Source organism: Anomaloglossus baeobatrachus, chromosome 2 (assembly GCF_048569485.1).
Source record: "Anomaloglossus baeobatrachus isolate aAnoBae1 chromosome 2, aAnoBae1.hap1, whole genome shotgun sequence".
Taxonomy (NCBI): domain Eukaryota; kingdom Metazoa; phylum Chordata; class Amphibia; order Anura; family Aromobatidae; genus Anomaloglossus; species Anomaloglossus baeobatrachus.
In genome coordinates, this window is record NC_134354.1 from 4,616,629 (window position 1) to 4,640,389 (window position 23,761).

The 23,761-nt window shown below is 53.6% G+C and overlaps 1 protein-coding gene across 1 annotated transcript in view; it reads left to right on the forward strand.

Moving 5' to 3' along the window:
- The first annotated feature begins 547 nt into the window (after positions 1-547).
- The window catches only part of LOC142280597 (uncharacterized), a 56,558-nt gene continuing 33,344 nt past the window's right edge, over positions 548-23,761 (forward strand). Inside the window, exon 1 of the mRNA XM_075332757.1 lies at positions 548-632. Coding sequence (XP_075188872.1) covers positions 584-632 — 49 coding nt within the window. The 5' untranslated portion in view covers positions 548-583. The remainder of the gene's footprint in view (positions 633-23,761) is intronic.

Genomic DNA, 23,761 nt, shown 5'->3' on the forward strand with positions numbered 1-23,761 from the left:
TGTGGGTTACGTTGGGTTGTGAGTTACGTTGTGGTGTGGGTGATGTTGAAGTTTGGGTTATGTTGGGTTGTGGGTTACGTTGTGGTGTGGGTTACATTGGGATATCGGTTACATTGGGGGGTGTTACGGACCTGCAGATTTTCCCTGCAGTTTGCATATTGAGTTCTGGATAGGATTTTTTGATCTCTCCTCCACACGCCGTGCAGAAAATCTGCAGCCATCACTGAGCGACTCTGCTGGATGCCGATATCTACAGCTCGTCTTCTCCACAAATGTCTCCATTTATGGTGGACACCAGCAGACTTTCTGTGCGGCTTTGGTGCAGAGCCCAGTGCTGTCGTGTTTGGATGTACCCTCAGGAGCCGTCATGGACCCCACTCACTGCAGAGTTTCCGGACCCCCAGGTATGAGAGTACGGTCCTTCACATGAGTGATTTTAAGAGCTGTGAACATTTCACACCTGAACTTCTAAGAAAGCAAAAAAGATTCTGAAGAAAATCACAAAAACCACGTCCACCGGAAGTGCCGGACTCTTCCTCTTGTGTGCAGCAGACACCACAACGAGTCAGATCAGCACTGATAGATGATGAAAGCCGTCCTGCTCCACGTGTGCCTCATCACCGGGGCCAGCGGTGAGTAGATTATAATAAGAATGTTTATATTTCTATGGCGCCAACATATTCCGCAGCGCTGTACAATTCAGAGGGGACATGTACAGACAACATGAGACAATACAAAATTCAGATACCAGGTAACAGTCTATGAGGGAATAGGGGGGCTCAAAGGTGGATGTGGGGAAGCTTGTCATAGATGGTCCAGCCATCGATTTAAGAGGGGATTCACACCCAGCTGCATGGACCCTTCACCAGCCAGAATTTATACAGGTACAGAGTGTAAAAAATACATGGAGAGGAAGGAACCAGAAGATCCAGGGGACGAGAACTGGAAGGAAATGTTATGAAGGGCAGAAAGGGACTGGATTAGATCAGGGTAGTGAGGTGATAGGCCGGTCTAAAGAAATGCGTTTTTAGGGCCCGCTTAAAGGTGTGGATGTTGGGAATTAATCGGACTTCTCTTGGTAGTGAGTTCCAGAGCATAGGCGCAGCTCGTGAGAAATCTTGAAGACGGGAGTGGGAGGTTCGAATTGTTGAGGATGTCAGTCTAAAGCGGGCTTTACACGCTACGATTTCGCTGCAGCGATCTCGTTGGGGTCACGGATTTTGTGACCCACATCCGGCCGCTGTAGCGATCTCGTTGTGTGTGACTCCTAGGAGCGATTTTGGATCGTTGCAAAAACGTCCAAAATCGCTCCTCGTTGACATGGGGGTCCACTGCCAGTTATCGCTGCTGTCGCTGGGGCGAAGTTGATCCTCGTCCCTGCGGCAGCACGCATCGCTACGTGTGACGCCGCAGGAACGAGGATCATCTCCTTACCTGCCTCCGGCCACAATGCGGAAGGAAGGAGGTGGGCGGGATGTTACGTCCCACTCATCTCCGCCCCTCCGATTACATTGGGCGGTCGCTTAGTGACGTCACTGTGACGCCAAACGGACTGCACCCTTAGAAAGGAGGCGGTTCGCCGGTCACAGCGACGTCGAAGGACAGGTAAGTGTGTGTGATGGGTGTGCACGATTTTGTGCGCGACGGACAGCAATATGCCCGTCGCGCACAAACGATGGGGGTGGGTCGCATGCTAGCGATATCGGGCCGGATATCGCAGCATGTAAAGCCACCCTTAGGTCATTAGCAGAAATATATATATACACATATATATATATATATATATATATATATTTTTATTTATTAGTTATATGGCACTCATGTAGCACCCAGGGGTATGGGGTACTCAGTTCCGGGCAGTGTCTCTATTGGGGATGTCACGGTGGTGGCCGTTACCCAGTTCCGTGCCCTGGGCCCTTTTTGTAATGGGGATATTTAAAGGGGATTGGTGAATAAAGTTTATTCGTGACGCCACTTGCGGTGTTGCGGCCAAGTGTAGGGAGCCGCCGCTGCAGAATGTCTCTACTGAGGTTGGTGGTATTGGCGGCTAGTATGGTAGTCCCTCCGCAAGTAGGGTATTGCCCCAGCGGGTGTATGGTGCAATGAAAGTCGGAAGAAGGGAGTCCATACAGGTATTCAGTGCAACTGGTTTACTCGTCCCAGTCTGGATCTCTGGTACCTTCTTCCGCTGCACCTGTCTCTGGTAAGTGGGTCCCCGTGGTATAGAATAACTGGGGGTCCCAAGGCTGAGGTTTGTCCACTTCTGTCCGCCTGACAGTAGTGTGAACCCTGTGGGGTTGGAGTCTCTGGTGCTGTCCCCGGTTCTCCCTTTGCTACTGAGTCTTCGGATTCTTTAGGGTCCCCTTTGCTGTGCAGGTGTTAACTGGTCGGCTTGAAGCTCTTTCCTGTACTAGGGTCCTGTACCCCGTCGGTGCGTAGTTCCGGGAGTACTCCATCATACTTCACCGGCAACTACCTCTCCTGGGTACCAGGTCACCGTTAACTCAAGACAGGACGTTGCTCAGTAACCGCCTCCACCTTCACCAGACTAAAGGGGGCTTTACAGGCAGCGACATCGCTAGCGATATCACTGCCGATTGCACCCGCCCCCGTCGTTTGTGCGTCACGGGCATATCGCTGCCCGTGGCGCACAATATCGTTAGTCCCCGTCACACGTACTTACCTGCCTAGCGACGTCGCTGTGGCCGGCAAACTGCCTCCTTTATAAGGGAGCGGTTCATGCGGCGTCACACGGCAGCCGTCCAATAGAAGCGGAGGGGCAGAAAGCAGCCGAAAGAAAGTGACGCCCACCTCGTTGCCGGAGGACGCAGGTACAGTGTTTTTCATCGTTCTTGCGGTGTCACACGTAGCGATGTGTGCTGCCTCAGGAACGACAAACAACCTGCGTCCTGCAACAGCAACGATATTTGGGATTAGAACGACGTGTCAACGATAAACGATAAGGTGAGTATTTTTGATCGTTAACAGTCGCTCGTACGTTTCACATGCAACGACGTCACTAACGAGGCCGGATGTGCGTCACGAATTCCATAACCCCAACGACATCTCGTTAGCTATGTCGTTGTGTGTAAAGTGGCCTTTAGACTGACTTCTGACTACTCTTCACAGTCCGCCGCTCCCACTTGGTCAACTAGTGGATTGGAGTGGCTCCACCTCTAGGCGGCCATCCATTGGTCCCACCCTAGCTGGGTACCATTCTATGGGATATTTGTTGGGGAAAACTGGGATTACCTGGGTTTTTGGTGTTACTGGCACTGGGGTTCTGGGACCCTAAGGGGGTAGGCCCTGCATCCTGGTGGGAATGCAGAACCTTGTAGTACCTTGATGGGTTCAGGGGTGCTACACTCACATATACCATAGAGCTGTGCTCCTGTTTTGTCACTGTGTGCAGTGCGCCCATCTCTGCCGGGTGCCGATGTCGTGCTGAGCCGCCTGTGATCAGGACAACCATCAATGGCTGCCACCTGCCTGCCTGCCTCCAAAGCTCCTTTCTCTGGCTGTAAAGCGTCGTCGGCCGGGGGGTGTCGCGTACATGCAAGTTCAGCTAGAGAGAGGAGCACCAGAGCAGGAGGAGCCTCTGTATGTGTGACGCCCTGGACTAGTCAGGTCGTCCCAGGTAGTCACACACAACACCACACCCCCTCCCGATTAGGTAACACCAGTCAAACAAAAACCCTTGTCACCACCCTCCAGGTTTGAATTCTACACCAGGGGGTTGGGCCAGGCGGTTGGCTCCGCCCACCGAGGAGTTCACTGGCTTGGAGGCGGGAAAACACTGGAGTCTAGCTCAGGTTCTAGAGGAGTGAAGTTCAAGGACCGAGGTAGAGCAGACAAGTTCATGGGCAGTCCTGTGTCCAGGCTGCCAAGAGACTACCAGGTGGCTGGGTCAGGGCCCAGTCACCATTGGCAAGGAGGCAGACAGTGGTGGCCGCCTGCAGGAGACCGAGAAAACAACCGGTGGAACCGTAAGGGGCCGGGACAGGGTAGTGGCCCGCCGGAACCGAACCGGGGAGCCAACTGGATACCGGAGCACCAGGCGGGGTACTCAGACCCAGTACAAAGCCCTGAACCGACAGGGCCGAGTCGAATCAACTGATTGCGGACTGGACTTTAGGACCTATCCCACACAAGTCCCTTTAGAAGACAACAGCCCAACCATACAGGGCAGAGCCACCGCCAAGGCATAGAGACCCAAAGGGCCAGTGTCTGCGGGCAAACGGGCTCCTATGGCATATACCAGTCGGGGAGCGGACTACCGGTGACTAGGCATAGGAGTCAAACATTTACACACAGAGGTGCAGGAGAAAGGCGGAAACCACCTACCTATACCGGGAGAAGCTGCAGACGGCTGCGGGCCCTGTTCATCACTCCGTTTGGTTTACCAGAGACTCCAGTGTCTTGTGTCAGAGTGAGTACACCAGTGCCATCAGGCACCGCACCGCACTGCACCGCAACACTCCACCCTGCACCCCGGCCCTCGCCTATCGGGCCCTGGGACCAACACCCCCCTACCCACGGAGGGGTCAACACCTAGCTGCGCCATTACATCGCTCCCGGGAACCCCCATACCTTCACCGCAGCGGTGGTGTCTACAATCACCACAACCCGTGGGTGGCGTCACGAACTATCATCCCAAACCAAACATCCAAATCCCCGCATGTAGCGCCAACTCCCTTGCAGAGCGACGTGACCCCGGGTCCGTGAGAGGCTCGAGCCACCACCCGCAGTACGAGCATGGATCCAAGCGGCTCGGCGGTCGCAGCCGAGCCCGCGGGGCGGTACATATGTGCCGCCCCCGTGCCAGCAGCCGGGCTGCTCGGATCCGGATCCGCAGTGTGGCTTGAGGGATTCTACCGGACCCGGGGGTCGGGTGGACACTTCAAATAAAAGGGGACGTATTTGTACGGGACTTGCCGTAAACTGTCTGTGACGCCACCCACGGTGTGTGGTGAAGTGTGGCACCACCGCTGCTGTTGTGGGGCTCCCGGGGGCGATGGGATGGCAGCTGGATGTTAACCCCTCCGTGGAAACCCCGGGGCCCAGTGTCTCTTATGCCGAGGATGGTGATTGCAGGGGCCGGCCTAAGTAAACTAAGGTCCCTGGTGGCCGGCCGCCGTGGTCGGGTGTATCTGGTCTCACACCCGGGCTGATGGTCTGTGTCACTTTCCTCTGCACTCTATGTTTTGTGTGGTGGACTTCCCGGTGTGAAACACGGGAGTCCGCTCCCGGGCCTTTGGTTGGGAGCCGTGCCCGCTGGCCCGTGGGATCTACCGGGCCCTGGCGGATGCCCTATCCCCCGTGGTGGGCTATTGTCTGCTTTTGGGACTTTGGTTGGGACAGGACCTATAATCCTGCCCTCAATTGGTTAATTAGCTAGGCCGTTGGTTCCGGTCCTGGCTTCAGGGTTCAAGTACCCCCACAGTGCACAGTTTCCAGGTCGGTTCTCCGGTGTCGGTACCGGCGGGCTCCAACCCTGCCCTGGTCCACCTCGGATCTCCGGCAGCCGTCTTCCCGTCTCCTGTTAGACACGGACCATCGTCTGCCACCTAGCCAGCACGCCGGGGCTTCAACCCCGACGCCTTTCCTTTCTGAACTTGAGCTTCACCTCCTCACTACGCCACTCCTCTCCTCCTGAACTTCAGACTTCGACTCTCTGAACTGAACTCAACTCAACTGACTCTTTTCCCGCCCCGGGTTCTCCAGGCCCCTAGGTGGGCACACACACTGCACACAAACACACAGCACACATACACACACACACAAACACACAGCACACATACACACACACACACCACACATACACACACACACACATATATACACATACTGCACATACACACACACTGCACATACACACTGCACACACACACACACACTGCACATACACACACTGCACACATACACACACCACACATACACACTGCACACACACTGCACACACACTGCACACACACTGCATATACACACTGCACACATACACACACTGCACACACACACACTGCACACACACTGAACACACAGACACACACACTGCACGCGCACACTGCACACACACACACACTGCACACACACTACACACACTGCACACACTGCACACACACGCATACACACTGCACACACACTGCATACATACACACACCCACTGCACACATACTGCACACACAGACACTGCACACACACTGCATACACACACATACATACACACACTGCGCACAAACACAGACATACACATACACACACACTCTGCACACACACACTGCACACACACTGCATACACACATACACACACACTCTGCACACATACACACTGCACACACACACTGCACACACACTGCGTGCGCACACTGCACACACTGCATACACACATACACACACTGCACACACATACACACTACACACACTGCACACACACACATACAGACACACACACACACACTACATACACACACACCCACTGCACACAGACACTGCACACACACTGCATACACACACATACACACACACTCTGCACACACACTGCATACACACACACACACACTGCGCACACACACACATACAGTTCAAACACATACAAACATACACTGCATACACACAGACACTGCACATATACACACACTGCACACACACACACACTGCACACACACACACACACACTGCATACACATACACACACACACACTGCACACATACACGCACACACACTGCACACATACACACACACACTGCACACACACACACTGCATACACACACATACACACTGCACACACACACACACACACACACACACATACACACACATACATACACACTGCACACACACACTGCACACACACACACACTGTATACACATACATACACACACTACACACACACACACACTGCATACACAGATATACACACACACACACACACTGCACACACACACACACACACACACTGCACACACACACACACACACACTGCATACACACACACACACACACACACTGCACACACACACACACACTGCACACACACACTGCACACACACACACACACACACACACACACACTGCATACACACACACACACTGCATACACACACACACACACACACACACCTGTCTCCTCTTCAGCTTTCCATTCCTGCACTGACATTTGGTCACATGATGTGATGTCACACAGGTCCTTGTGACTGGGTCCTTCTCTGATATCACACAATCAACAGAGCGAGAGATAAGTGAAAAATCCAAAGAACATTTAATCCAAGCAATCCAGAATGACCATCAAATAAATAATCCACCACACAGAGGATAAAAATAGTCCAGCAATGGGATAAATGTCCCGGGGATCAGTCACACTCCTAAAGCAGTCCGTTTCCAGGAAAATCAGGGTTTCTCAATGGCTCTCTGGGGTGCTGCCTGTAGCCGCAGCTTCTTCCCCAGAGGATCAATCTTACTGTTTCTCTCTTGTCATTCCCAGAATGAATAATCTCAGGTAAACAGAGAGTTTGGTTGTATTCCAGGCCCCCTTCCCCCACACCTAGGGACAGAAACACTGCAGGGGGGTATTAACCCTGCAGACAGGACAAATAATACATAGAATGGACAGAGCATTATGCCTAAAATACAAACCTACACAAAATTATACACAACCCACAATATCCCACCAGCACAGTCCTCTTGCAGTGTTATTATCAGGATATAAATCCTGGGCCCCTAGGAGAATGGGAGCCCTTTGAAGTTTCCCAATTTGTTCTCCCGTCCCTCTAATGCCAGTCCTGTGTACCAGCCTCCTCTTCAGCTCCTTTAGACTCCAGCAATTAGGAGACCTTTGGACTTATATTTCAAGTATACTCAAAAAATCCTGTAAAATCATGCTAGGGCTAATCTTCGGGGAAACACAGTAAGTGAACTCCAAAGGTAACAAGGGCATGTCATGTACGGTGCGGAGACCTGTATAACAAATAGGGCGATTCCAGTAACGCTGCATGTACCGGTCACTACACGCAAGGTGCTACTGGGTGCGGAAGGGTGTGGGAAATGATGACAGGAGTAGAGGCGGACATACCATTGTACAACCTGTCCTGCCACACAGGGGCCCAAGAGAGGAAGGGGCCACCTCCAAAGAAGCCAACATCCATAAGAGAAAACAATGATCCTCACATCTCAAAGAACTGCTGTGAGCCTATGTAATAGCATAGCTTAGGAGCCGGAGGAGTGTAGACCCGTGTCAACAGGCGGCAGATGTGCCCCAACGCACATTTCACTGCCTGCAACTGGCAGCTTTTCAAGGGGGACAATTGTGTCTCAACTGCACCACAAAGAGGGTTTAAATAGCCCATAAGAGCAGGTGCAAACATTGTGCACTGGCCGCTCACAGCAGCTCTCTGAGATGTGAAGATCATTGTTTTCTCTTATGGATGTCAGCAGTGCTGTGGACACTGAATGTGAGTGGCTCCTTCTGCTCCACACTATTAGGCGCACCATGTTTTTATGCTTTTAGTGTTTTGTATTTTTTGTGAATTTTTCTTAACCTTAATACAAAGGATTTTTTTCTACGACGTCTTTGGTGCTTACACTTCAGTTTCTCCTATTATAATATTGAATAGAAGACGCCTGATTCCGGGGAGAAGTTAGGAAAGGAGAACAGGGAGGAGTGAGGTTAGTGACAGTCTAAAGGAGCGCGAGTTACAGTATGTGTAAAACTAGAACTGCTGGGAAATAAATCGAGCAATCCGGGGTATAGAATATCACCACCACCATCATCAGCAGCAGCAGCAGCAGCAGGGAGGCACACGACGTGCATCGCCACTCTACACTTCCAACCACCAGAATGTCGCATCCTCACCGCAGAAACATCAGCAGCAGCAGCAGCAGCAGCAGGGAGGCACACAGCGTGCATCACCACTCTACACTTCCAACCACCAGAACGTCGCATCCTCACCGCAAAAACATCAGCAGCAGCAGCAGCAGGGAGGCACACAGCGTGCATCGCCACTCTACACTTCCAACCACCAGAACGTCGCATCCTCACCGCAGAAACATCATCAGCAGCAGCAGCAGGGAGGCACACTACGTGCATCACCAATCTACACTTCCAACCACCAGAACGTCGCGTCCTCACCGCAGAAACATTAGCAGCAGCAACAGCAGCAGCAGCAGGGAGGCACACTACGTGCATCACCAATCTACACTTCCAACCACCAGAACGTCGCGTCCTCACCGCAGAAACATTAGCAGCAGCAGCAGCAGGGAGGCACACAGCGTGCATCACCACTCTACACTTCCAACCACCAGAACGTCGCGTCCCCACTGCAGAAACATTAGCAGCAGCAGCAGCAGGGCGGCACATGACGTGCATCACCACTCTACACTTCCACCCACCAGAATGTCGCGTCCTCACCACAGAAACATCAGCAGCAGCAGCAGGGAGTCACGCAGCGTGCATCACCACTCTACATTTCCAACCACCAGAACGTCGCATCCTCACCGCAGAAACATTAGCAGCGGCAGCAGAAGGGAGGCACACAGCGTGCATCACCACTCTACACTTCCAACCACCAGAATGTCGTGTCCTCACCACAGAAACATCAGCAGCAGCAGGGAGGCACACAGCGTGCATCACCACTCTACACTTCCAACCACCAGAACGTCGCGTCCTCACTGCAGAAACATTAGCAGCAGCAGCAGGGAGGCACACAGCGTGCATCACCACTCTACACTTCCAACCACCAGAATGTCGCGTCCTCACTGCAGAAACATTAGCAGCAGCAGCAGCAGGGAGGCACACGGCGTGCATCACCACTCTACACTTCCAACCACCAGAACATCGCGTCCTCACCGCAGAAACATCAGCAGCAGCAGCAGGGAGGCACACGATGTGCATCACCAATCTACACTTCCAACCACCAGAACATCGCGTCCTCACCGCAGAAACATTAGCAGCAGCAGCAGGGAGGCACACGATGTGCATCACCAATCTACACTTCCAACCACCAGAACGTCGCGTCCTCACTGCAGAAACATCATCAGCAGCAGCAGCAGGGAGGCACACAGCGTGCATCACCCCTCTACACTTCCAACCACCAGAATGTCGTGTCCTCACCGCAGAAACATCATCAGCAGCAGGGAGGCACACAGCGTGCATCACCACTCTACACTTCCAACCACCAGAACATCGCGTCCTCACCGCAGAAACATTAGCAGCAGCAGCAGGGAGGCACACGACGTGCATCACCACTCTACACTTCCAACCACCAGAACATCGCGTCCTCACCGCAGAAACATTAGCAGCAGCAGGGAAGCACACGACGCGCATCACCACTCTACACTTCCAACCACCAGAACATCGCGTCCTCACCGCAGAAACATTAGCAGCAGCAGGGAAGCACACGACGCGCATCACCACTCTACACTTCCAACCACCAGAACGTCACGTCCTCACCGCAGAAACATCAGCAGCAGCAGCAGGGAGGCACACAGCGTGCATCACCCCTCTACACTTCCAACCACCAGAACGTCGCGTCCTCACTGCAGAAACATCATCAGCAGCAGCAGCAGGGAGGCACACAACGTGCATCACCACTCTACACTTCCAACCACCAGAACGTCGCGTCCTCACCGCAGAAACATCAGCAGCAGCAGCAGCAGGGAGGCACACAGCGTGCATCACCACTCTACACTTCCAACCACCAGAACGTCGCGTCCTCACCGCAGAAACATTAGCAGCAGCAGGGAGGCACACAGCGTGCATCACCACTCTACACTTCCAACCACCAGAACGTCGCGTCCTCACCGCAGAAACATTAGCAGCAGCAGCGTAAGTGACAGTGTAGCGCCCAGGGAAGGGGTTACTCGGTCCCGGGCAGAATATACCGTTAGGGATGTCACTTTGGTGGCCATTGCCCGTTTCCGTGCCCTGGGCCCCTTTTTGTAAGGGGGGTATATTTACAAGGGCAAAATAGAGTTAATGTCATGTGACGCCACCTTCAGGTTGCGGTTAAGGATGGAGAACCTCTGATGCAAAATGTGGAAACTCCCAGAGCTGGTGCTGATTGCAGCAATGGTGTTAGGCCCTCCGCAGGTAGGGCCGTGCCTGGGAGATGAAGAGGGATAATATTGGAGACCACACCAAGTTGTCTTTGACAGTCTCTACTCACTCAGGCCCTTGGAGTATCAGTGCCAATGTAGTGACCCAGGTTGCTCTGTCCCCAACACTCTCTGTTGGTTGGGTCCCCGTAGCGTGGAGCTTTTGGGGCCCGACTGTCCTTTTTGGGGTACAGTCTCCTTCTCCGTATGGCGGGCAGTGCAGACCCTGTGGGGAGGTAAGTGTCCGAACCCTGATCCTAGTTTACTGCTGATGCCCCCGGATTATTTGGTTCGGTGAAGTCTGTGAAGGTGTCCTCACCGGACAGGTATTTATCAAACCGTGTAGAACTGGCACCTGATCTAAGGCCCTGTGCCCCGTGCGTGCTCCGGTCCCAGCGGTATCTCCGGGGCCCGACCTGGCGACCTCTCTCCTGTGCCCCCGGGTCACCGCTGCACGGACCCAGCTCAGGCCCATCCGCAAACCTCTCCTGTGTGCCACTCTCTCTTCTCTCTGACTGACTGCTGACTCCTCCCAGTAGGCTGGCTAATCCCAGGGACTCTTTGCTTTCCATGGCGACCATCCCCTTATATGGTTAACCCTCTATGCCCAGTGTGGAGTGGATAACTAGGATTTTGGTCGTGCTTTGGTGGTATCGGCACTAATACTCCAGGTCCCAGGGATAGGTCCTGCATGCCCAAGAGGATGCAGTTCCCTGTAGTGCCCTGAGGGTCTCAGGGGCGCTACATTCCCCCTTGGTTAAACACAGCTAAAATGCTAATAATCATATAGGGCTGGACACCTAATAATTCACCGATTATGCTGAGCATACCAGTGGCCATCGAGGACTGGATCATAACTGAACTACTTACTACCAGGGACTATACTGACTATTTTCTAGATTCATTTTACAACACTGATCACCAGGGACAGGATATTAATCACCCAGAACTGGAGATGATGTTACCACTGACCACCAGGGACAGGATAGTGACCTCGCAGGACTGAAGATGACGTTACCACTGACCACCAGGGACAGGATAGTGACCTCCCAGGACTGGAGATGATGTTACCACTGTAACCAGGGACCTCACAGTATATGCAGCCATGTCACTATACAGGGGTTGCTGTTATATGTGGGGGTCCTTCCTTTACGGCTGATGTCGGAGCTTTGGGTCTCTTCGCTTTGGACCCTTGATGACGCCTGTGAGCCGTTCTATGGAAAGTAAATGTCCGTCTTCACCAGCGCAGAGATCTTGTTGTTCGGAGGTGTTTGGGGTGTGAGGCAGGATGTGGTCACAGCGGAGGAGGCACTGAGGTCTCTGGTCACTCCGATGACGACAGTGTCGGAGGGGGCGACAGAATCTGGACTCTGCGCCTGCAGCCGGGAGACGTCAGTTTATGCTGTCACTCTATTGCATTTCACAGTAGATTGGTGGGGGCCGCCCCATTATAGTGTCCTCCACCCACCAGGCGTCACACTTCCCAAAAGTGATGAGAGTGAAAAGCTGCAACATTTTGTGTAAATTTGGTGTAAGACAAAGTAGGTGATTTTAAACTACCTCATATCTCCCCCAAAGTCCAGGAGGATGATGCAGTAGTATTCCTCCAGAGCTGCGCTCGCTTCCATCTGTTCTCTCCCTCAATCTGAAACTGAATCTCTCCTATACTGAACTCCTTGTGTTTCCCCCTCTGCTAACCTTCCTAAAGGTTTTGTTCTAGTTGTGGGACGTATGTATGAGCCTCAAATTAATATCTGCAAACTAGACCATACCAGCCATGCCATGTTTACTATCTATGATCTGCTAAAATCATGATAGGAAATATGACGGCAATATCTTCCGCAGGGGACGCTCAGAGGCGGAGATATGAGGAAAGTGGCAATTCCATAACTCTCTGGAACCTGAAGCCATGTCCCCTGTCTGGACCTGTCAGCGGTAACCAGAGAGGGATCTGTGGGGGGGACATAAAAGTGCCACATTATAATCTGGGACAATGCCTAGAGGAATACATGCTGTGTATAGGATCGTCTGCATTCTTCTGAGGTGCCTCTCCCCTATATCTGAGCCATAGCCGTGATCGGGTGAAGTCATTTTCTTTCATTTTTTTCCCGTTTTTTTTATTGGATTGTCTATGTGTGTTTTACTGTCTTGTATATTTTATAAACACTGCCTATTCTTTTGGATTAAATATATGAAATTTAATAGCTTTGTTCCTCTTGCAGTATATAAACCGAGAGCCTGAATACACCTTATGCTATTGTCGCGGGCGGAGGAGGGGACGCTGCGCTCTCCCACTGCTCGGGTCCGGCTGCCGCTGCGGCCGCTGCTGCTGCTCGGTGGTGGCTCGAGCGGTGGGCCGGATCCCGGGGACTCGAGCGGCGCTCCTCGCCCGTGAGTGAAAAGGGGATTTGATTGTGGGGATTTATTGTCCGTGACGCCACCCACGCTTGTGGTGATTGTAGGGACACCACCGCTGCTCTAGACGGGGATCCCGGGAGCGGTGACTGGGAGCAGCTTTGTTGTTATTTCTCCCCTCCGTGGGTAGGGGGTTGGTTGTCCCGGGGCCCGGTGATGGGGTAGGGCTGGATGGCAGGCGGGTTGCGGGGCCTGGTGAGGTGCAGGGTTGCAGGAGCAGTGCTGTGCCGCGCGGCACGGGGGTACTCACTCAGCCTGAGACGATGACACAGTTCTCGGTAAAACACACGGCTGGATGGACGGGTCCCCCAGACGGCTGTGGTTGTTTCTTCCCCGTAGGTTAGTGATGACTGTCTCTCCCTGCACCTATGTTCTATGTTGATTCCGATGGGTTCCCACCGGTAACCCGCTCCCCGACTTGGATGTGGGCCGGAGGAGCCCCTTTTGCCCGCAGGCGCTGGCTCTGGGAAACGGTTGCCCTTGGCGGTGGCGGTGTCTCCCCTTCACGGTTGGACGGTTGCCTTCTGTTGGGACTTGACTGTTTGGAAACCCAGGGGGTCCCCTTCACTAACGGATTTAGCAAATTCACGGCGACTCCTAGCCTTGCCGGGGTCTGAAAAGCCCCTGCCAATGGTGCTGGCTTCTCCTTGTGTACCGGTCCGGTACCGCCGGGCCACCGCCCGTCCACGGTCCTTATGTCAAACCCCGATAGGCCACTCCTGCAGACGGTCACCACCGTCTGCCAACCTTGCTGCTCCGTCCGGGCCACACACCCGGACTCACTTCAGTCTGCTCTTTTGCCACTTCACTACTGCTCACTTTCTCTCCTTCCACTTTCACTGTCAAAACTCAACTCTTCACTCCTTCACTTCCCTAGCTTAACTGAACTTCCTTTTCCTGCCTCCAGGACTGTGAACTCCTCGGTGGGCGGAGACCAACCTCCTGGCTCCGCCCCCTGGTGTGGACATCAGTCCCTGGAGGAAGGCAACAAGGGTTTTGTGTCTGGCTTAGATGTGCCTAACCGGGGTGTAGGGTGTGGTGGTGTAGTTACCTGTGGCCCCTGGCTTGTCCAGGGCGCCACATTCCCCCTTAGCAAAATGCAGACCATCCGCGGGCTGCCCGTCCATCACCGGTTTTATTTTCACCAACTGAAAAAGACATAAATAACGGTAAGAGACATACAATTATAATAACATCTTCCCACATCGGGAGGTACTCTTACTTAAACGTTGCAACGGTAAACGGTTACGGCTTCCACTCTCTCCCACCCAAGCAACCTGACCTAACCTGCCCCTAAGCAAACAGGCAGCACCCCTTGACCCCAGTCCTGCACAAGTTGCCCGAGCAGGTTCTGTCCTTTTCAGGGGACCCACGTCCATGGGGAGCCCCTGAAACCCCAAGAGGATTGCCACCGGTTCCGGTGGTGGCTGGACCCCAGCCTACTCCACTGCGGGCCCTTCCTCCAATCTGCCTCTCCGGAGGCGGCAACGGTGGGAGCTGTAACAAAATAATTATTTACAGGCCACAAGTTTGTGGTTGCCCTGCAAGTTCTCAGGCATGTTGATAGTAGTTCCTATGTAAAGTGGTGAAGGGGGTCCCAACGGGGACCAGTTGCCGGCTACGACCGGTTCCAAATCAAGGTGAACAATCAGGTGACTTCATCGGTTTCATTCACTTATCATCTTTTGCAAAACTTTCCAAACTTTAACACACACTGGTGGTCCCAACGGGGACGGTGACAACGGTGCTCCGCTGCCATCACTCGGATTCCTCGGCGTCACCTGAGGGAGGGGGTGCGGTGCTCACACGGGCCTCCTGGCTGCCCCTCAGCTTCGCATCCAGCGCAAACCACCCCCTCTCCCCACAGTGCCGGGTGTACTGAACCAAGTCGCCCGGCATCAGATTACGACCGGGGTGCTCCTCTGGCAGGTGAGCATTAACATCCCGCCGGGCTATGAAAACTTCGGCCTCCAGGCCCGGTTCGTATATGAAACCAAAGCCCCAGCGGACATCAAATCGCCTCACCTGCCCTTCATACAGGGGGCCCTGGACTCGAAAGGTCGCCTGCCTCAGGTTCTCCTTCTCTCTGATTGTGCGGGCCACCAGTTCCGCCTTCTTCTTCTCCCTCTCCGCGATCTCCGAGCCCAACGGTGTAGGCTCCCTGTCCCAATATGGTGCTGCTGCGAGCTCCGGCGCACGCGTCGGGCCCCGCGAGACCTTCTGGACGCTGCCCACTGCTGGTGATCTGGGCGGAAGGTCCCGCGGTGACTTGGCCTGGGACGCCGCCTTGCAGCGACAACCCGGCGCAACCTCAGCCGAGGTGTGGGGGATGGGCACAGGGGCCCTCTTCCGCTGGGCCTTCGGCATGGAGCGGCCTGTCGGCTCCGGCTTGGGGGAAGTCTCTGTAGGTGCCTCCGGTTCAGGCTTCGGGGCTTTCCACGGCAGCACATCCGGTCGGCTACGAGCTCCGGCTACAGGTCGGTCCGCCTGGGCGGACATGCTGGGTATAGCTACCGGTTGCGGTGGTAGCGGGCCTAGTGGCGGGGTCACGGCAGCCGGGACGGATGGCGAAGGAGGCAGTAGGGCGAGGGGGTTCAGACCGGGTCCCGCAGCCGCGATGACCGACCCTTTTGGGGTACCGGGGCGTGGGTCACTCACCCTCCCTTCCGCTACTTCCTCCTCGCGTCTCCGCACGGTCGCTATGACCTCCGTCATGTCGGTCTCCCACTCCTCTAAGAGGAGCTGCATCTTAACCTGCAGCCTCTGGTAGAGCTGCGCGGTCCGGATCTCCACCCACGTCGCGGTTCCAGGCGCGGGGGCTACGGTGCTACGGAACGGCATATACATCTTGCTGGCGGCCTCTCCCAGGAACAAGATGGCCGCAGGGTCCTGGCGTCCCCGATTTTATAGCCACGCTCACATGCGGCCAGCCGCCATTCCGTCTCCCTTAGCCTCTTTTCGGCTCCTCCTCTACAGGGGCGGGGTTTTGGCCTTCGCGCCTCCACTACTCGAGGAGACGCTCGAGCGGGAACTTTTCGCGCCAAAGATGGCGGCTTCTGAAATTTTTCGGCCGGACACCTCTGGCGGTCACACAAGGCGCACTTCCACCAGTCGGTAGAACAGTAGGATCCTGTTCGTGACGCCAAGTTGTCGCGGGCGGAGGAGGGGACGCTGCGCTCTCCCACTGCTCGGGTCCGACGGCCGCTGCTGCTGCGGCCGCTGCTGCTGCTCGGTGGTGGCTCGAGTGGTGGGCCAGATCCCGGGGACTCGAGCGGCGCTCCTCGCCCGTGAGTGAAAAGGGGATTTGATTGTGGGGGTTTATTGTCCATGACGCCACCCACGGTTGAGATGATTTTGGTGACACCACCGCTGCTCTAGACGGGGATCCCGGGAGCGGTGACTGGGAGCAGCTTTGTTGTCATTTCTCCCCTCCGTGGGTAGGGGGTTGGTTGTCCCGGGGCCCGGTGATGGGGTAGGGCTGGATGGCAGGCGGGTTGCGGGGCCTGGTGAGGTGCAGGGTCACAGGGGCAGCGCTGTGCCGCACGGCACGGGGGTACTCACTCAGCCTGAGACGATGACACAGTTCTCGGTAAAACACACGGCTGGATGGACGGGTCCCCCAGACGGCTACGGTTGTTTCTTCTCCGTAGGTTAGTGATGACTGTCTCTCCCTGCACCTATGTTCTATGTTGATTCCGATGGGTTCCCACCGGTAACCCGCTCCCCGACTTGGATGTGGGCCGGAGGAGCCCCTTTTGCCCGCAGGCGCTGGCCCTGGGAAACGGTTGCCCTTGGCGGTGGCGGTGTCTCCCCTTCACGGTTGGACGGTTGCCTTCTGTCGGGACTTGACTGTTTGGAAACCCAGGGGGTTCCCTTTCACTAACGGATTTGGCAAATTCACGGCGACTCCTAGCCTTGCCGGGGTCCGAAAAGCCCCTGCCAATGGTGCTGGCTTCTCCTTGTGTACCGGTCCGATACCGCCGGGCCACCGCCCGTCCACGGTCCTTACGGCAAACTCCAATAGGCCACTCCTGCAGACGGTCACCACCGTCTGCCAACCTTGCTGCTCTGTCCGGGCCACACACCCGGACTCACTTCAGTCTGCTCTTTTGCCACTTCACTACTCCTCACTTTCCCTCCTTCCACTTTCACTGTCAAAACTCAACTCTTCACTCCTTCACTTCCCTAGCTTAACTGAACTTCCTTTTCCTGCCTCCAGGACTGTGAACTCCTCGGTGGGCGGAGACCAACCACCTGGCTCCTCCCCCTGGTGTGGACATCAGCCCCTGGAGGAAGGCAACAAGGGTTTTGTGTCTGGCTTAGATGTGCCTAACCAGGGTGTAGGGTGTGGTGGTGTAGTTACCTGTGGCCCCTGGCTTGTCCAGGGTGCCACAGTATCAGTAACGGGTGTCCAGTCTACCTAGAAACGATTGGTGGTGGCAGCGAGCATTACTACACCGGATCACAGATATTGTAACGCTCGCCACTGCAGATGGTAAAGTGGTGACCCACTCGACCACAGGGAACCCCGAGCCTACTCTTTTATGTGGGAGGGGCTTGGCTAAGTAGCACCTAGATGCTACTCCCAGGGCAGGGACTGGGACTGTGGCAGCTGACCCCTAGGGCAACGACAGAGACAGGAGCAGACAGGCTGGGGCAAGTGGCATAACCAGGATGGAACAGCAGTCACTGACGTGGCTAGGACCACTGGGCAGCTAAGGCAGGAGGCACGCCGGGGTGGATAGGCACAGTCTCTGTTGTGGTGTAAGTCCCTCGGGTAGCTGAGGCTCGAGGCATGGCCAGGTGGTATAGGCACAGTCTATAGCGTAGTAAGCCACTGGAGTGGTTGAGGCTCAAGACACAGCCAGGTGGTATAGGCACCGTCTATAGCGTAGTAAGCCACCGGAGTGGTTGAGGCTCGAGGCACGGCCAGGTGGTATAGGCACAGTCTATAGTGTAGTAAGCCACTGGAGTGGTTGAGGCTCGAGGCACGGCCAGGTGTTATAGGCACAGTCTATAGCGTAGTAAGCCACCGGAGTGGTTGATGCTCGAGGCACGGCCAGGGCAGACAGGCACAGTCACTGGTGTAGTGTAAGCCACTGGGGTAGCTGGGCTCGAGGCATGGCCGAAATGGACAAGCACAGTCTCTGGTGTGGTACAAGCCACGAGGATAGCCTGGAGGAAATAGCACACTGCTGGGCACAGCAGACAAGGGAACCTGCCAACTAGCTGGATAGGGTACATGAACTCTAGCTAACTAACCACGTTGATCAGGCAACTCCAATAGTGGGAGCTGGCCTTATGTACCCAGTGCCTTTCAGCGATCTGCTGAGAGGCACTTCCTGGGAGCAATGCGCTGGCCCTTTAAGAAAGAAGCAGTGGCAAGCATGCACACGCCACGGGAACACTCCCGAATCTACACCGCATGCACAGGCCTCAGAAGGAAGCAGGGAGCGCAGACGTGGAGGAGGAAGACGCCGGGAAACATGTGCACGGTGGCCTCAGTGGTGAGTGCTACGCAGGGAGCACAGGGATGCCAGCACTACAGATATGGCTCAGATACAGGAGAGGCACTGCAGAAGAATGTGGATAATCCTATACACAGCATGTATTCCTCTAAGTATTGGCCAAGGTTATAATGTGGCATTTGCTTTTATTCACTATGTGAAGCCCACAGAACCCTCCCCCACACACCACCACCCTCTGATGACCTCTGACAGGGCCGGACAGGGCATGTGGCTTCAGGATCCAATTATGGAATTGTAATTTTCCTCATAACTCTGCCTCTGAGCACCCATGCGGAAGATATTGCCATCATATTTCCTATCATGATTTTAGCAGATCATAGATAGTAAACATGAAGTGTCTCGTATGTTCTAGTTGGCAGATATTAATTTGGGGCTCATATGTATGTCCCACAACTAAAACAAAATATGTCTTACGAGTGCCCCGAAATCCTGAGGCCGGAGGTATGCCTGCTGTATTCATGTGACTTATGTACCGCTCAATATTAATAACTTTTCATACCTACTGAATCGACTGCGAGAACGGTTTTCAGCCCAGTATCTGTATTTGTGAAGTAAGCTACTACTTCACCCTCATATACATATAGATAAACTACTAGTCCTCTCTACTGTGCTGCACCTCTCTACATCTCCTCATCTCTATTTATTACCTACCACTCATGTCCACAGCTCTGCACCGTTCTACATCTCCTCATCTTTATCAGCTACCCGTCCTCTCCACAGTTCTGCACCACTCTACATCTCCTCATCTCTATTTATTACCTACCACTCATGTCCACAGCTCTGCACCGTTCTACATCTCCTCATCTTTATCAGCTACCCGTCCTCTCCACAGTTCTGCACCTCTCTACATCTCCTCATCTCTATTTATTACCTACCCCTCAACTCCACAGCTCTGCACCATTCTACATCTCCTCATCTTTATCAGCTACCCGTCCTCTCCACAGCTCTGCACCACTCTACATCTCCTCCTGATCTTTATCAGCTACCCGTCCTCTCCACATTTCTGCACCACTCTACATCTCCTCCTCATCTTTATCAGCTACCCGTCCTCTCCACAGTTCTGCACCACTCTACATCTCCTCATCTCTATTTATTACCTACCCCTCAACTCCACAGCTCTGCACCATTCTACATCTCCTCATCTTTATCAGCTACCCGTCCTCTCCACAGCTCTGCACCACTCTACATCTCCTCCTCATCTTTATCAGCTACCCGTCCTCTCCACAGTTCTGCACCACTCTACATCTCCTCCTCATCTTTATCAGCTACCCATCCTCTCCACAGTTCTGCACCACTCTACATCTCCTCCTCATCTTTATTAGCTACCCGTCCTCTCCACAGTTCTGCACCACCCTTCATCTCCTCCCTCATCTCTCTCTATTACCTACCCGTCCTCTCCACAGTTCTGCACCACTCTACATCTCCTCCTCATCTTTATTAGCTACCCATCCTCTCCACAGTTCTGCACCACTCTACATCTCCTCCTCATCTTTATCAGCTACCCGTCCTCTCCACAGTGCTGCAACACCCTACATCTCCTCCCTCATCTTTGTCTATCACCTACCTGTCTTCTCCACAGTACTGCACCGCCCTACATCTCCTCCTCATCTTTATCAGCTACCTGTCCTCTCCACAGTTCTGCACCATTCTACATCTCTACTTACAGCAAGATGGAATTGCAGCTGTATATTGCTCAGGCCAAAAGACTACTACTCCAGCAGGATACAGCTAAACCCCCACTAAGTGGAGGCATCACAGGTGCAGGAGGAGCAAATCACACATACTTCCAAAACATGGAGGAGACGATTGCTGGATGGTAAAACTGCACACTGATGGCTTGCATAGGTTTTTGACTGTGCGTCTGCTAGTGTGAACAGTGCTCTATGCAAGCCATTAGTGTGCAGTTTTACCATCCAGCAATTGCCTTCTCCATATTTGGAAGTGAGTGTGATTGGCTCCTCCTGCACCTGTGATGCCTCCACTTAGTGGGGGTTTAGCTGTATCCTGCTGGAGTAGTAGTAGTCTTTTGGCCTGAGCAATATACAGCTGCAATTCCATCTTGCTGTAAGTAATGATATTCTTTTTTGCTTTTTTATACCATTCTACATCTCCTCACCTTTATCAGCTACCCATCTCCTCCACAGTGCTGCACCACCCTACATCTCCTCCCTCATCTCTATCACCTACCCGTCCTCTCCACAGTTCTGCACCACCCTACATCTCCTTCTCATCTCTGTCCATCACCTACTTGTTCTCTCCACAGTTCTGCACCACCCTTCATCTCCTCCCTCATCTCTGTCTACAACCTACTCGTCCTCTCCACAGTTCTGCACCGCCCTACATCTTCTTCTCATCTCTGTCCATCACCTACTTGTTCTCTCCACAGTTCTGCACCACCCTTCATCTCCTCCCTCATCTCTGTCTACAACCTACTCGTCCTCTCCACAGTTCTGCACCGCCCTACATCTTCTTCTCATCTCTGTCCATCACCTACTTGTTCTCTCCACAGTTCTGCACCACCCTTCATCTCCTCCCTCATCTCTGTCTACAACCTACTCGTCCTCTCCACAGTTCTGCACCGCCCTACATCTTCTTCTCATCTCTGTCTATCACCTACCTGTCCTCTTCACAGTGCTGCACCACCCTACATCTCCTCCCTCATCTATGTCTATCATCTACCCGTCCTCTCCACAGTTCTGCATCACCCTATATCTCCTCATCTCTGTCTATCACCAACCTGTCCTCTCCACAGTTCTGCACCACCCTACATCTCCTCCCTCATCTCTGTCTATCACCTACTCGTCCTCTCCACAGTTCTGCACTGCCCTACATCTCCTTCTCATCTGTGTCTATCACCTACCTGTCCTCTCCCCTTCACATTGCTGCACCACCCTACATCTCCTCCCTCATCTCTGTACATCACCTACCCGTCCTCTCCACAGTGCTGCACCGCTCTACATATCCTCCCTCATCTCTGTACATCACATACCCATCCTCTCCACAGTGCTTCACCGCCCTACATCTCCTACCTCATCTCTGTACATCACCTACCCGTCCTCTCCACAGTGCTGCACCACCCTACATCTCCTCCCTCATCTCTGTACATCACCTACCCATCCTCTCCACAGTTCTGCACCACCCTACATCTCCTCCCTCATCTCTGTCTATCACCTACCTGTCCTCTCCACAGTTCTGCACCATCCTACATCTCCTTCTCATTTCTGTCTATCACCTACCCGTGCTCTCCACAGTTCTACACTGGCCTACATCTCCTGCTCATCTCTGTCCATCACCTACCTGTCCTCTCCACAATTCAGCACCGCCCTACATCTCCTCCTCATCTCTGTGCATCACCTACCCGTCCTCTCCACAGTTCTACACCACCTTACATCTCCTTCTCATCTCTGTCCCCACCTACCTGTCCTCTTCACAGTTCTGCACCTCCCTACATCTCCTCCCTCATCTCTATCATCTACTCATCCTCTTCACAGTTCTGCACCACCCTACATCTCCTCCCTCATCTCTGTCTATCACCTACCTGTCCTCTCCACAGTTCTGCACCGTCCTACATCTCCTTCTCATTTCTGTCTATCACCTACCTGTGCTCTCCACAGTTCTACACCAGCCTACATCTCCTCATCTCTGTCCATCACCTACCTGTCCTCTCCACAATTCTGCACCGCCCTACATCTCCTCCCTCATCTCTGTCCATCACCTACGCGTCCTCTCCACAGTTCTGCACCTCCATATATCTCATCCCTCATCTCTGTCTATCCCCTACCTGTCCTCTCCACAGCTCTGCACCCCCATATATCTCATCCCTCATCTCTGTCTATCACCTACCTGTCCTCTCCACAGCTCTGCACCGTCCTACATCTCCTTCTCATTTCTGTCTATCACCTACCTGTGCTCTCCACAGTTCTGCACCGTCCTACATCTCCTTCTCATTTCTGTCTATCACCTACCTGTGCTCTCCACAGTTCTACACCAGCCTACATCTCCTCATCTCTGTCCATCACCTACCTGTCCTCTCCACAATTCTGCACCGCCCTACATCTCCTCCCTCATCTCTGTCCATCACCTACCCGTCCTCTCCACAGTTCTGCACCTCCCTACATCTCCTCCTCATCTCTGTCTGTCTCGTACCTGTCCTCACGATAGTATTGCACCACCCTACATCTCCTCATCTCTGCCTAAGACTTTCATCCTCTATAATCTGAATCTTACACCTACATCTTTAGGACTTCTCTCGTGCTGCATCAGTGACCTGGAATGCACTTCTTTACCAGACCCCCATATTTTTAAGCGTGCTCTACAAACACATCTCTGTTCCCCCTCCCTCACTTTTCCTCAGATTATGCTCCATCTTGTTCATCTGTCTCCACACCCTCCTGCACCAGTCGCTCCTGGTACCTGTATAGACAGATCCTGGCCGATGGCTCCTGCAGCTGTATATGAAGACTCCTATTTAATATAGCCATGTCGGGACTGTACACGATGAACATGATCTACCTATTGTGTCCCACGTTTCCTTATAGATTGTAGCCTGTGGGCCGGACCCTCGCTCCTCCTGTAACTGGCGGTCTATGTGTTACTGTGTAATGTCTGTACATGCCCTGCTTGTTATAAAGTGCAGTGGAATATGATGGTGCTATAGAAGTCACATTATTCTTGTTGGCTCCATTATGGCGTCCTCTCCGGTATCTCTATATTGTAAGCCCTTGCTG